General features: G+C 42.6%; 1 protein-coding gene across 2 annotated transcripts; it reads left to right on the top strand.

The window, feature by feature from the left end:
- The first annotated feature begins 1,203 nt into the window (after positions 1 to 1,203).
- Positions 1,204 to 13,313, top strand: LOC147465183 (uncharacterized). Of its 2 annotated transcripts, XM_086518742.1 has the most exons (17): positions 1,204 to 1,498; positions 1,631 to 1,669; positions 5,354 to 5,358; positions 5,418 to 5,440; positions 5,535 to 5,579; positions 5,660 to 5,930; positions 6,031 to 6,127; positions 6,294 to 6,371; positions 6,522 to 6,584; positions 6,847 to 6,900; positions 7,145 to 7,213; positions 7,287 to 8,776; positions 8,853 to 11,341; positions 11,438 to 11,460; positions 11,528 to 11,587; positions 11,823 to 12,131; positions 12,328 to 13,313. In XM_086518742.1, exons 1-17 carry the CDS (start codon positions 1,219 to 1,221, stop codon positions 12,375 to 12,377), a joined length of 5,445 nt encoding a protein of 1,814 aa, XP_086374868.1. In that variant the 5' UTR covers positions 1,204 to 1,218; the 3' UTR covers positions 12,378 to 13,313. The 2 variants fall into 2 exon arrangements, with proteins under 2 accessions (XP_086374868.1, XP_086374867.1); XM_086518741.1 differs by lacking the exon at positions 12,328 to 13,313 and having other exon boundaries at positions 1,359 to 1,498; positions 5,354 to 5,440; positions 7,296 to 8,776; positions 8,853 to 11,923.
- Positions 13,314 to 14,289: the final 976 nt, after the last annotated feature.

Genomic DNA, 14,289 nt, shown 5'->3' with positions numbered 1-14,289 from the left:
TCCACGCGAGACGAAGCGCACACACCGACACATCTACGAGCTATTTGTGGCCGTAAGTGTATCAAACGATGTCTGTTTTCTGCGTGCTAGTAGTCAATAGAATCGTGGCGACATAAGCTACTCATAGGTACTCATAAATTTCAGTTTCGGGCACTTTCAAAATTTTGCTCTGTCATCCTACGCGTTTTTTGCAGACGGGTTTAGAGTGAGGGTTTTGAGTGTAGAAGCGTAGGGACAGGTGTATCCTAGTGAGGGGATGGTGTTCCTTAAGTTTCGTATGAATCTGGCATGATTTGGTGAGTTACCTTCCGTATGTGTGTATGTGGCTAGGTGGTGTAGTTGAGAGCAGTGAGGTTCTTGATAGTGGTTTAGTTGGCCTTCCAGAGTGTTGTATGTGTAGGATGGTCTCAGCCTAACAAGCTAAAGAGATTTCCTCCGTGTGTCTATCGTGTCATCTGTGTCCTCGATTGACATTATGTTGATCTAGGTAGTGTTTGCATGCACTTCATGGGTGTGTGAGTCGCTCCTCCAGCAACAATCATCCCCATTACCAGTGCCAATATCCATTTTGTCAGGTCGAGGAGGATTGAGATTATATCTATGAAAGCTTGCAAGTGTTGGGATGGGTTGCAGTTCTTGAAGTGCTTGCCATTTAAGGATTTTCCTAACCACGTTCAAGTGATGAGTGATATTGAGGGGTAGGTTGGCAAGCTCTACCCAAATAGGGGAAGGCGGCAAGCCTCAAGGTTATAGTCCATGGACCACACGAAGAGGCGTAGTGGAGAGTTTTGCGTCATCCAAGTGGTATGCACTAAGAACATCAAAAGCCATCTCAGAGATCTTAAAAACAAAAAGGTAATGGTTCTTGAGGAGGGCTTGGACCCTGTTTACCTCTGTCCCCTTAGGCAACCTCTAGGTTCTCCTTCATTGCATGGGGAGCAGGGCTCGAGAAAATGATTTTATGGAGCTGGCTTTGGATCCTTTTCATTCCTATATGAGAAGGTGAAAACCATATATTGAGAAGGAAAATTCTACATAAACCTTAACTTTTCAAATGAAAATCTTGGAATTTGAGTTGCTAAAATTTGAGGCGGCCATATTTTGATTGAACAGGTTTTGGATAAAGCGAACCGACCTTTTTTCGAGTCCGGATGGGTAGCTCAATAGGAGCTCTATCTCAACTTTTGCTCCTCTCTCACCGATGGACGAAAAAATTGTATGCTTTTACAATCATGTTTAAGGCATTCCCATGACATTCATATTCCATACTCATACGAAGTTAAACTCGAATCGGGAGCAATTTTGAATAATAATGAGGTGCACCGAGTTCCAAGTAAATTAATTAATTGTGCTAATTTCTCTCCCTGTCTCAGACTTTCCCTCCGTCTCCTTCTCTCCTGGATTAATTTCTTCGTCGTTGATCTGCTGTTCAGAAGGCCCCCATCGCCTCAACCGGAGCTTCCTTCTTCCTTTCGTGCCGTAACGTATCATCTGAGCGGTAAGCAGGGATACTTCCGGTTCGAGAGCGCTCCATCAAGTGCCCATATAGAGGGTTTCGTCTCGGTCAAACCCTAGAAGAGGATCGTGTTTTTTTATTGCTTACCTTCAGGTCCTTGTGTTTCATCTGCAGAAATTAACACTTCACGTCAATGGCTACGGGAGACAGAAGGTACCTGTTTCTGCAGCCCATTGATTAGTTGTTTTCAAGTGATGGCAAGATGTGTATACTTTTTTTGCTCGTCTCTGTTTACGAGTTGTGTGCTTGTTGGAAGAAAACGTAGATTTGCTCTCCCTGGGGGCAAGATCATACCTATCTGTGCACTTACAGAATTTGCTTGCCAAGTCAAAGCCCGGTGATCAGATCATCCTGTTTTTAATCATACCCAGACTCTTAAACTACCTCAAGCAATCTGAGTATGAATATTGAGACTGTTTATGCACTTACTGTCTGATGACTGCCATGGCATAGATGGAGAAGAACGGTATAACGTTGGTGTGTTGTAGTATATCAAGGTACCAAATCATTTTTGTGTCTTTTGTTAATCAATGGCGACAAGTTCCTTTTTGTAGAAGAACGCTTTGTACACTGCCTATGACCTTTGCGATATCCTGTTGCATGTGGCCTATAGAAAAGCAGCATTGGTATATTCAAATGACTTACTCTTCCAATGGATCTTTGATGCAAAAGTTATACTTGGCTGCGAGTAAGGCCAAGTTTCTTGCTGGACTGAATGATATGCTCAAGGAATTATAAGCAGCCATTTAGGTTTCCTAGAGAGTATGTGGCCTTTCTTCGAGGGTGCTGAATACCAAGTTCTAGGTAGGGTCCCTGCCATATTTGTATGGTCGGGTGATACTTCAATGAATGATGCATGACCTCATATTTAAAGTTGGGAGTCATATTTTTCAACTTTAAGGGATGATCTCGTCGACTTTGAAAACTTTACTCAGAAAATTTGTTTTTTGGAGTTCTTGTATGAACATGGGGACCATTTGTAATCAATTTCATTGAGTCGTTTTCCTTTGTGGAAATTGTGGCAAAGAACATCAAAGTTCATACCCCATGCTTTGATTTTGGTTCTATTCATAATTCCTTATCAGCCGAAGATTCCCTACTATCTTGTGTCAACTTTGATGGTGATTACATCTATTCATTTTTCTTTACTATACTGATGTGTTGCCAATAGTCTTTTTTAGGGAATGTTCAAGCAAACTTGTGTATTCTCTTTGTTTTGTGGCATATTACATGTAGAGTTTTTCAATTGACTCTGGCTTTTACAATTGGTGTTGTTAGTTTAGGTTCAACCAAAGCCTCAAACCTAAGAAGGCTTACAATCTTTATGCTTCAATAACGCCATATGCATGCACTAAGTCACATTGTGAGAGAAAGAATAGAACATGTGCTCTAGGGTTACATTTATAATTTGCTTGCTTGTTCTCATTATAGCTATATAATGATGATTTTGCTTGCTTTGTTTAATTTTCCACAATGTAATTCTCCTAGAGTTGGCTTAAAATCTTAGGCATTGAAATTGTTAAAATGGTTTGTTTCTTGTGAAGGACCTTTGACAAGTTTTCATATCGATAAATTTATATGCTTCGGTTCCCTGAAATGCTTTAAATCATAATGTTAGTGTTGCTAATGTTGATAAAATCAAAGCATGTGGGTAAGCGTTGTGTGCAAGGGGTAAGTTTCAACATTGGCTAAGCAGGTTTGTTTTATGCAAAGGAGTGTCACTAGTTTCTAGGGGCACTACCAATTTCCCAGGAGGAGGATGTAAGCAATAGCTTCACGAATAGAGTGGTGGATTATAACTCTCTTTACTTTTTAGGAAGGTTGAGTTCTCACTGGTTTTTACTACTCAGCAGCTCAATGACCATAAGGCTGTGTAGCCGTTGTTGGACAAGCATTCAAGGCTCCTAATATGACATCACAGGGTCAAGTTAAACAGTGAAGAGTATAGTTATTAAATCTGGCGATTTCAACACTATTTGATCAAGAAAGCTTAAGTGGCTTTGCAATAATACAGAGTTGAAAGGCAATAAGATCATATGGCCTGAACACATACATGAGTACTGTTGTGTGCTTAGGTGTTGTAGAATGTTTATTTTATCTTCATTCACTAGGGATCTACTTGGATCAGCAATGATGTTGATCTTGCCGATTTCATAGTATGATGTTTGTGTTATCCAATATTAGGAATGGTGTTCGAATCAACACGGGAAAACTATGAGGTTGATATCTCAAAGTGCACCGAGATAAGAATAGTAATGGAGTTGTTTTCAATGAGGTAGGCTTCAAGTCGGATTCATTAACTTGTAGGTAGAACAACTTCCAGGTAGCTGATGGTGCGTAGATAGTGGTTGGTCACTCTACAAAGGCACTAAATGTGGACCTTGAAGTTGAAACCGATATAATGTATCAATGGGTTAGATTTTACTGAAGGGTGCTTTGTATCGGCATGTTTATACCTTAGGTAGGTACTCTTAGTTAATCATACTTTCAAGGTAATTATTCTAACCAAGGTAATTATACTTCCAAGATAATTATGCTAACCAAGGTTATGATAGTGTTTTGACCTTATGAAGGTACGCACCACCTAGACATTGTGGATCGATCACAATATTTTTATTAGAGGAGATGGCGTACAGACTCCAAACAAGTGAAATGAACCCTAGCTCAAAAAGGAACAAGATGAGTTTGATGATAGTTTCAACTTTTGATCCTCTTTTGGTATTTTATTGTACATGCGATTTATTGTGCCTTCTGCCTAAATTTTCCATTGTACGCATTGGTTCTAAGGCTTATAACCCCTTTGTCTGACCTCTTGCATGATCTGATAATATTTTCTATAGCAATGAGGACAGACAAAATCCTACATCGAGGTTTGTCGTCAAAGTAAATCCCACTTGTCCTGATTGCTCAAGGATCACTAGTTAAATCGCTGTATGCTTCTATAGGTCACATAATAAGAAGAGAGCTCTGTAAGAACATGTGAGATGAGGTAAGTTGTCTTCCATGTAGCAATGGTCGGGTGGAAAGCTTGGTGCTTAGTGATGGTGTTTCTAGATGGCAGCTTTAGAACTATGGTTTTGATAAGTGTCCCAAGTTTTAAAAATGCGGTTTTAGTGTCCAAACCTTGGGCTGAAAAGCTGTTTCTAGAAACCTGTTGTTTGCCAAGTTTGACTTAAGGAAAGATTATCAAAATGCTTCTGAAATTCGTGAAATTACCGAGATACCCATCTAATTTTGAAACTTAGTACCGAGTTCTACACCCACTGTTGGGCACTAACGACGTTTGTGGGGACGTCGTGGTATTTAGTCAATACTATGCATGATGGAGCTGATGGTTATATTGTCTTGTGGGTGACTACCATGGGTCTATACCTTGCACTTTCCTTTAAGGGTGAATCTGGGCTTATCCTGGATTCATCTAGGTATATCTAATTTTGAAACTTCCTCAAATACCGGCTAGATTTTGACGAGGATTTCTAATATGTCTGTTGATTTGGTATTTGAGCTTTTTGAACATTAGAGGGATATCTTGGGAAATTCCACAAATTAGAGGGGCATTTTGGTAGTTTTCCCTTTATTCTATGTATAGCTTAGAGATTCTGTTTTTTGCAACTTTTGGCATTAAATGTCCCCACATGATCTTTTGTGCTTTTGTTTCTCCTCTTGCTTGAGCTCCCTAAAGTCCAAAGGTTTGCTCCAAGGCCTAGAATTTATTAGGATCTGTACACATTACAAGAAGCAAAAGTTCAGCGAAAATTTCTTTTTTTCCCAAAGTTTTGGGCAGTCCGTATTGTCTCCCATTTTCAGTATTAATCATGGACACTGTTTGACATATAGGTTGGGTTCATCATCATTACGGAGAGGGATGACTGTGCTAGGAAAGATTCCTGCCGTTCCCAAGCCGATTAATTTGCCAAGCCAAAGGTTAGAGCAAGTTATTTCTTGAATGGCATGAAAATTTGAGGTGTGCCCTTATGCTAAGACTCCAAGATTAAAAAATGTCTCGTCTTGATTTCAGATTAGAAAACCGTGGCCTTGACCCCAGTGTGGAAATCGTACCTCGGTATGTCTGTTATGCTAGCGGAGGTCTTTCTTTTTCAATTCAAGAAATAATAATTGGCCTTCTTTATGATCTCTATGCAGTGGCACGTTTAGCTGGGGAACTGGGCGCTCCCCCCCTACAAGTAGCAGCTCATGGGGAACTGTTGGGCTTTCATCTTCACCTCCAGTAGGTTCTGGAGCTTGGAATACTGCATCAATGAGCACATCTTCTCCCAGTTCCAACAACAATTCTGGATCTCAGAATCCTTCAAGGCCCTTGTCTGCTGGAAGCGCTCGCCCTTCATCTGCTGGAAACGCACGCCCTCTGTCGGCTTCCACAGCTAGTGGTAGGGCTTGGGGTGGTGCTGCAAAGGTATGGGAGCTATTACAAGTCCTTAAGTGGATGAAGGTCTTGTTGAATTTGTGATATCTATGCTGTTCTAGTGTTCTGACGGGCGCATTTATGTTTGTAGCTGGAAGAACAACTTCAACCAAGCCGGTTTAACTTGACCACTGCAGAATTTCCAACCCTGGGCTCCGACAAAAATCTTAATCTGCGGCCTCAACAAAGTGAGTGTTGGCTTTCTCCCGAAACGTCTTTCCTTTTGTCATGCTTTGCTTATGCAAATCCTGTTTTTGTGGTGCACTTGCTGAAACGACATGATTTTTGAATGTATTTGAACTGTTAGCATCGGTTGTGTTTGAATATATCGTGTCCATTTTACTTTTAACACAGCGGCAGCTTCCAACCGGCCCACATCAGCGGATGCAATGAAAGAACGGCATTTAGCATGTGCAGATCATTATCAATCAGGTGATTAATGCTTCTGGGGTCTTGGGCTTTTGGTAACTGAGGAGCTTCCGCTGACCTATGATATTATTTAGGACTGTTCTTTCGGTTTCTTGCAATGCTATGATGGACATCTGGTTTGTTATATGCAATGACACAGTTTTTCTTTGTTAGGATCGCTAGTTGATCGCCCAACATCTGCTGATGGCACCAAGGAGAGGAAACCTGTTTACACAGGTAATTATGTCAAGTTTTTTTTGGGATAGTGATGTCACTATTAAGTTGTATCTAAGACACGTTAGATATGTACTCACAAGATAAGATCTATAAATCAGATGAATAGAATCAATTATGCTCAGATAGGAGCCTTTGTATCACGTAGCAATGTTTCTGCATGCTAAGTCGACTATTTTTTTGCTTCTTTGCTTGAATCTTGCTTTGTTTACTTATGTTAGCTGAATGGAATTTTATATTATTTGAATGGCGGTGCCACATGCAGACTGGCCTACATCTGCTGATGGAATGCACACAGACAAGGGAAGGCAAAAGCCAGGTTATTACTCCACCTTGTGCACTTTAGAAGGTTTCGAATTTTCAAGTTTTATTGGCTTTTCCACCATTCTGCTCTCCTACTGAGCAGTGTAGCTTTATAAGACTTGTAATGAGAGAAATATGTGGCTGACACTATGATAACCAAATGCTTTTTTTTTTGGGGGGGGGGGCGGGGGGTGATGGAGTGTACTAGTGTTCTCTCCGTGTTTTCTCCTATTAACTTCATGTACATGCCAAATTTGCAGCCCTTTTGTTTACTCACCCTCCATTTCCAGATGGGACTCTACCAGATCAAAGACAGCCAGTTTATACAGGTTTGTAAGCAATTTCCAATGTCTTGTGTAGAACTTTTTGCATATCTGGAAATACATTGTTTGTCATATGCAGGCGTTGTAGGGCATGGAACAGCTGGGCCTGGACCTGGGACTCTTGATCGACCTGTAGAGAACTTTAGTGGTCCTCCAATCCCTGTACAGCATGGCATTGCCGCACAAGGACGAGAATTCGCGTTTCCAGGTGCTCCACAGCATGATCTGTATTATAACAGGCCTGGAGGTCCCCACGGTAACGATGTGGTTGTGGTTCCAATGGATGCGAGGCCTGAAGTTTATGGCAGCTACGCATTTGACTCGAGGCCTAACCATCCTGATATTTCCAGGGTCCATCATCCTCGACCAAGCTGGGGACCTAACCATCTCGACAGGTCAGGCATTCCTCAAGGCCCATTTCTTCAATCTGGGCCCTCTGAACATTTTCATATCATGCGCCCGCCCCCTCGTCGCATGGAAACTGCTGTGCTGCATGAGCAAGTTGCAGGTAATAGAAGAGATGGTTTTGGCATTGGTGACAAAGCTTTTGGAGAACAAAGGGGTGGCTGGTCTGGGGCAAATGTGGTTTATATCGGCTCTGCTATGGATGCTCGTGAATCGTCAATCCCCATGACTGGAAGTGGCCAAGAGTTTCCAAGACCAGACATGTTCCGGCCACCATGGGGACATCAGCCTATGCATGCTGGTTGGGGTAATAATATGTACGGTGCTGATAGAACCATGGGAATGTACCAAGATATGCCCTCATCTGTGATGCGCCAGCAGACTAAATCGATCGAGACGCCTCAAGGGTCAGTTAGTGAAAGTGCTTCCGACATCCCAGAAAGCACTGAGAAAGGTCCTGTACGTATTGATGAGGTAGTGCACTCCAGTTCTTTAGGAGGGCGCCAGGCTGCTGCCCTTGGCAATACTCACATGGTTGGGCTAGATATGCAATATCTGAAGCAGGAAGAGACAATCAAGACATCTTCCGTTAAAATATTAGCTGGTAGTCCTGATACCGTCAGGAATAAGAACAATATGCAGGTCAGTCAAGGTCCGCTGGTCGGAAACCAACCGTCAAAAGGTAAACAAGAGGATGAAGGGACAAAGGCTGAACAAAAGAGGGAACCTAAAAAGATGAGCTTGATGTCCGACATGACTTCGCAGAGGCAGGAGAACAACTGCCATGGAAACCTGCAGGGTTTTCATCTAGATCGTTTTGTTCCAAAGGACAACAATGGGTTGGGGGATGATGTGAAAGGTAGTTCAAAAAAGAAAACCATGAATTTGCAACAATCGATTAAAGGTATGGAAGAAACAGATTCGTCTCATGAAAGGGAGGAAAGGATGTCGCTTCTCAAAGCGTCTGATGGAAACTTGATAAATTGCAACAATTGGTCAAGTGCTGCCCTATCGGCAACTTCTGATAAAGATGTCCTCAAGGATGCTTGTACAGATAGTTTTTCTAAGACTGCTGAGAATATACAACTTGAAGGCGCCACAAAAGATTTCAAAGTACCTTCTATGGAAAATTCTGTGTCGCCACTTAGTTCTGAGCAGGAAAAGGTAAACCCTACATGTTTACTCTCATTACCTTTTTAAGGCCTGAAATCTAAGATCTTTCTTTTTATTTTGTGTGAAGGCACCGCTTGATGAGGGTTTGAAGCCAAAGAGAAATGGCCATTCTGTAAGGCGTGCACATGGTCGCTCCATCCAGGAGTCACATTCTGTTGACAGGCAACATGTAAATCATGGCATGGTTTGGGCACCAAAACCGACGGCTGTGGGTGCTACAAAAGAAGAGGTTCAGGTACCATCAGGAGATGCTGGTGATATGCATGAGTTGTCGCAAAAAATATCTACTGATCTTGTCAAGAAGAGACGAATGCAGCCTGCACTGGAGCATGAAAATAAGGGTGAGAGTCAGGTGCAACTGATGCAGTCTGCTGCAAGTAGTCAGCAAGGCCAAGAACAGCAAGTTCAGGAGCAGTCTGTTGTAAGCAGCAAAAGATCAGCTCAACATGTTCAGCATCAAAAAGGGGAACGAATCTCCAAGAAGCAGGGACACAGGATGCAGCAGCAGCAGCAAGCCAGATCAAATATTTTCGAGCAATCTGCACAAGATGAGCAATCTATTAGCTGCAAGAACCAGAGCTTGCACACCAAGCATCAGCAGTTGGTAACAAGTAGCCGTGTAGAATCAGAGCCACTGGGGGGTCAGGCCATTGCTATCGATGAAAGGGAGGCACAGGTGAAGCAGCTTTTTCCATTTGAGGAGGCAGAAAAGGCTGGTGAAGTCATTGGCACTCCAGTCCTTGAGAAGTCTGACGGGAAAAAACCAAACAGTGCCTATGTGCGTAAGCCAGCCAGGAACCAGCATCGTCAGCAACAACGAGAGCAAGAATATGAAGGAGTGAAAGTGAACAATCACCATGGCCAGCGTTTCTACTCTAAAGACGAAAAGTCTGTGGCAGAGGACTTAGAGAATCCTGCAGCTATGACTTCAGCACCTTATGCTACCGAGTCAAAAAAGAACCAAAGGGAGGTCAAATCTCGTAGCTTGAGGATTTCCAAGCAGCATAAAGTAGAGCTTCATGAATCTGCAGCAAGCTTAGCCTCAGGAGAGGGAAGTGTGCTGAGTGGGGACAGATCACAAGTTGAGGTTAGAGCCGAGACTTCTGTGCCTTACTTTGCAGTTGAAGCGAAGGTGGTGAAGGATAAAGAGGAAAGGCCTCATAATCAAAAGCTTGGGAGGCAGCAGGAAACACATGTTAAACAGTCTGCAATGGGCGAGCATAGACACTTTGGACAGGAGCTCAAGGCAGATACTATTAGTTGTGAATCTTCTACAAATAGGACTGAGAAAAAATTGTATGTCCCAAAGCAGGCAAGAAAGCTTAACTTGCAGCAAGAAAGTGAGGCAACTGGTCCACAAGGTCAGATGATTCAAGAGGTTCACTCATCAAATGAGAAAGGCCAGTATGAAGGCCAATGGTCACCACCTTCAGGTACTCCTGTTAGAAAAAATGATATGGAGCGGTACACTCCATTGCCTGCAAGACAGCCATACATGCAGGGGCAGCAATCAGCTGCACGAGGCCAGCGTGGGCAGAGGACTGCCGACTTGACAGGAGCGCAAGCTATTCAAGCCGCCTCTGGTCATGGTGGGAGCGAGCCAGCTCAGATAACTGATTCAGCAGGAAAAGGTGATGAATCACAACCTCGAGCAATGGGGCACAGCATGGGCAGAGCACCACCAACTGGTGATTCGGCACACGGCCACCGTGGGCAGAGAATTGCTGACCGGACAGGAGCACAAGCTATTCGAGCCTCCTCTGATCATGTTGGAAGCGAGTCAGCTCATAGAACTGATTTAACAGGAAAAGGCGATGAATCACAACCTCGTGCAATGGGGCACAGCGAATCATCCGAGTCTATTCAAAGCAAGAAAGAGGTTAAGCATTATATTGTGAAGTCTGGTGGGCAGCAACAATGGAATGCAGACGAAGAAGCTCCTGTGAGAGAGGAGAAGTGGCAAAGGTCTCATCGGACGTCTGCCACAGAATCAAGCAGGCGAAAGGAAGGGATGAAGCTATATACTCCAAAACCTGCTAGACAAGAAGAGACCTCAGTGACATCAGATGCAAAAGTAGCCGAGGAAGTGCTGTCTTTACAAGAGCACCTTGATCTGGTGAGGAATGAAAAGGAAGAGAGAACCCAAGGATCTGATCAGTCTTACAAAAATCGGAGCTTTTCAACGAAGGCATTCAAGTATGCATCTGTTCATCGCTCATCCAAAAGGAATATGCCACAATTAGAGGACAGAAATGACACTCAGCCAACACAAGAAGATAGTGTTCATGCATTAAGGGTAAATGGGAGTATTAAAGACCATAAGAAGGATCAAGAGTATCCCTTTCCTCAAAAGTTGGGGTCACTACCAGGGAATGGCGATCTGACAGCAGAGAATTCAAGTTTCGAAAATGCGGAGGTAGCTAAACCAAGGCAATACCAAAGAAGGCATTATCACTATCAGCCTGTGGCTCAACAACAGCAAACTGTCAAGCCACAAGCGGAAGAATCAAATGCACAAAGACCAAATAACAAACAAGTGGACCAGGGTCACCAGAGGTATGAGAGACGTGAAGGGCCAAGACGAGGTCGGGGCCATGGTTATGGTTATCGAGCAGGAGAGCATATGGATTCAAGTGACATGACTTGAACAAGGAAGATGATGATGGATCTGGCAAGTAAGGATTTTTTTGGTGTTTGTTGCCCTGAGCAAAGTGGTTGTATTGTAACCTTTGCCCTTTCCAGTTCTGTACAATGCTATAAAAATGGATACATTTCCACGTCAGTTTCTAGTGAATACTCAAGGTATGGCCTTCATTTCGTTGTTCAATTAACAAAAAGTTTTGAGGGTCTTATCCTTGCAACCCAAAGTGCTGGAGCTTTTTGTTCAGCCTAGAGTAGCTCGATACTATATTAAAAAAATTGTAACCAGTGGAAAGTTTAGCCTCGTTCAATGCCAGTCTTTGAACGTGACAGATAGAAGCATTCAAGTGCCATAATATTTTAAGGCACCTTATTGAAAATCTCTCAATCTGTCCAGTCTCGGAGGTCACCTGGAGAGAAATTCTCCCTTCCATCATTTATTCCATTGTATTTGTTGCCCAATGCAAATCCAAGCAAAGCTGGCCAGTTTTGAATGTATTTCTTGATAGTGTTTGTGAGAGGAGACGTGAATGGTGCTTCAATCTCATACGAGCCGCCTTTAGCGTTGGTTGTGTTTCTAAGCAGTTACTTGTGGTTGCTTTGTGGGCTGTGCTGTTTATAGCACTCCCTTTCGGCATGAAGGGAGGGGTGTATGCCGAGGGAGTTTCAGCCTGTGTACACCGGATTACCCTTCAAATTTTTAAAGGTACGTTTTATATTTCTCCCTCTTTAATACATGGTCTCTATACCCCCCCCCCCCCCCCCCCCCCCCCCCCCCTCCTGCGCGGCCCTGCCGCGCAGTCCTTCCTCTCTCTGCCAACATTCGCGTCTCCAGACGCCTGTTGAGTCTCTCTGCTAATGAAATGCCTTGAAATTGTTTTTTATTCTTGCTTTTTGGTCAGAATTTGTATGGATGCCTCCAAAAGTAAATCATTTGGCAATTTTGTGCTGAGGCGTCAGCACATGTTTCTCGGAAGGGTAAATGATTTCTGATGCGATCGGACCTGGGATTTGACAATATTGCATCATCTTGATGATTGGTCTCTTAATCTTGAGCTTAATAGAAAGAATTTCACTCAATTAGTGCCTAATTGATTACTAATTGTATTGACTTTGGTCAGTTAGTGATCAAAAGATTCTAATGACAATCCATTTGATCAATTATGAGCTTGATTAGCCTTAATTCCTGGTTTGGGAACTGCTCCTAATTTTAATTAATATCTAGAAAATGACATTTTTTGACATCGACAATGTACTGAATGAGAGTTAGTTGACTGGTTGCGACATGGGGATTTTTTGGAAAATGATCTAGAGTGATTATTACTGGGGTCTTCAGGCTGTGCTCTTTTTGGACCATTCTTAACCTTACGCCAATCCAAAGGGGCCTACTAAGTTCCAAATAATTCCTAACGGCTTAAAAATGTCCATAGCTCGGAAGCCTTGGGATTTGGAGCCCGTGCAGGATATGAAAGTAGTTCTCACAAAGCAGAAAAAACTTCAATGTTTTACACAGTAGGTAGTTTGTAATTCAACTTGTATCACAAATGGCCTCGAATGTTTGATCTTTTTGAGTTACGTTGCAGAGTTAATGGGATTTGTGCAGGAGCAAATTATAACTCAAGTTAATACTTCGATTATGTCAGAGACTCTTAGAGAAGATGATTTTGAAGGAGTTCTTCTCTACAAAGACGCATCCCATGTATGAGTCCAATGTATCGAGTTGATCATGTGCTATTTGGAGAAGAGTTTTTGAGTGTTGAAAGACAGTCGCATGGTACTCAACAACACCTAAGCCTATATAGAGCGCTCTCTTTTGTGCCTTGTACTCACTCAAATCAATCTAGTGAGAGGATCTCACACAATGGTTTTAAAAACTCACATTAGGTCTTTTCAGTGTTGGCGGTTGTTATTTTTATGTTTCATGGTGGAGGAAGGAAAGAGTACTATTTCACATTCAATTTTGCAAAAGTTTATGCAGCACTTGAGTGGGACGTCCTGTATTCTTTAATATACTGTACATATTGGCAAGTGGGAAATTAAATTCCATTACTTTACCTGTTTGCGTTCTCGAAGCTCTCAAAGCTGCTCCAACATGCTCCTTTCTGGAAAATATGACAGTTAGTGAGCGCCATTAAATTGTTGAGGAGAAAGTAGACTCAGAGCATCTCCAAATATTCCTGGCTTATTTCTATTTTTTCATTCTGTAGGGCAGTATACTATGTTCTATATTTCAATTCTCTCTTGAAGAATATGAGTTGGGAAACTCACCATGAAAGAGCCTTATCATCTCTATTGTTTGCAGCAATGAGTTAGTCCTCTCTCTCTTTGAATGCTATCCCACTGTTTGGCATATTTTATCATGCATATTCTACTACTCTAATATGACATTTGTTATAGCCCTGCTTAATGCTTCACCATGGGTTTATCTGCACGCACCATTGATCCCAAGATGGTGTGGAGGACACCCACCTCCCTTGGCTCGAACAGAGCCATTAGCTATGACACCAGAAAGCCTTTGCTCAGAATTTCTTACAGCTACAACACAATTTTCTGCACCATCGTAGTGGAGGGCACCAAATTCAGTGTCTATTGAGATGAAGTGTTGTGTTGAAATGTCAGCATGCAACTGAATGATACGCTCTAAGATTGAAAACTTGTGCAAGGCTGCCACCTGTTGCGTGCCATGCCAGGCAAAGTGTGGTGGCTTGCATCCACCTATCCCCCTGGATCCCCACATGAGTACCCAGAGCTAGCTGCATCTATGACGAGAAAAACAAGCCCCACATTGGCAAGCATCTTCATCTCGTTTAAGCTTAATGTAAGGAAAAAAATCTTGAAAGATTCATTGAGATTGAAAAGTTGGA

This window comes from Adiantum capillus-veneris, chromosome 1 (genome assembly GCF_014529385.1).
Source record: "Adiantum capillus-veneris isolate H3 chromosome 1, ASM1452938v2, whole genome shotgun sequence".
NCBI classification, from domain to species: domain Eukaryota; kingdom Viridiplantae; phylum Streptophyta; class Polypodiopsida; order Polypodiales; family Pteridaceae; genus Adiantum; species Adiantum capillus-veneris.
Note: the sequence above shows the minus strand (reverse complement) of the source record. Positions and strands in the feature narration are given on the sequence as shown.

Excerpts from the sequence above, each read along its gene's own strand:
- LOC147465183 (XM_086518742.1), top strand. The coding sequence starts at position 1,219 with ATGCTTTTACAATCATGTTTAAGGCATTCCCATGACATTCATATTCCA. Across the intron at positions 5,441-5,534 it reads ATTAATTTGCCAAGCCAAAG|ATTAGAAAACCGTGGCCTTG; the intron begins GTTAGAGCAAGT and ends TCTTGATTTCAG. Across the intron at positions 6,901-7,144 it reads CAAGGGAAGGCAAAAGCCAG|CCCTTTTGTTTACTCACCCT; the intron begins GTTATTACTCCA and ends CCAAATTTGCAG.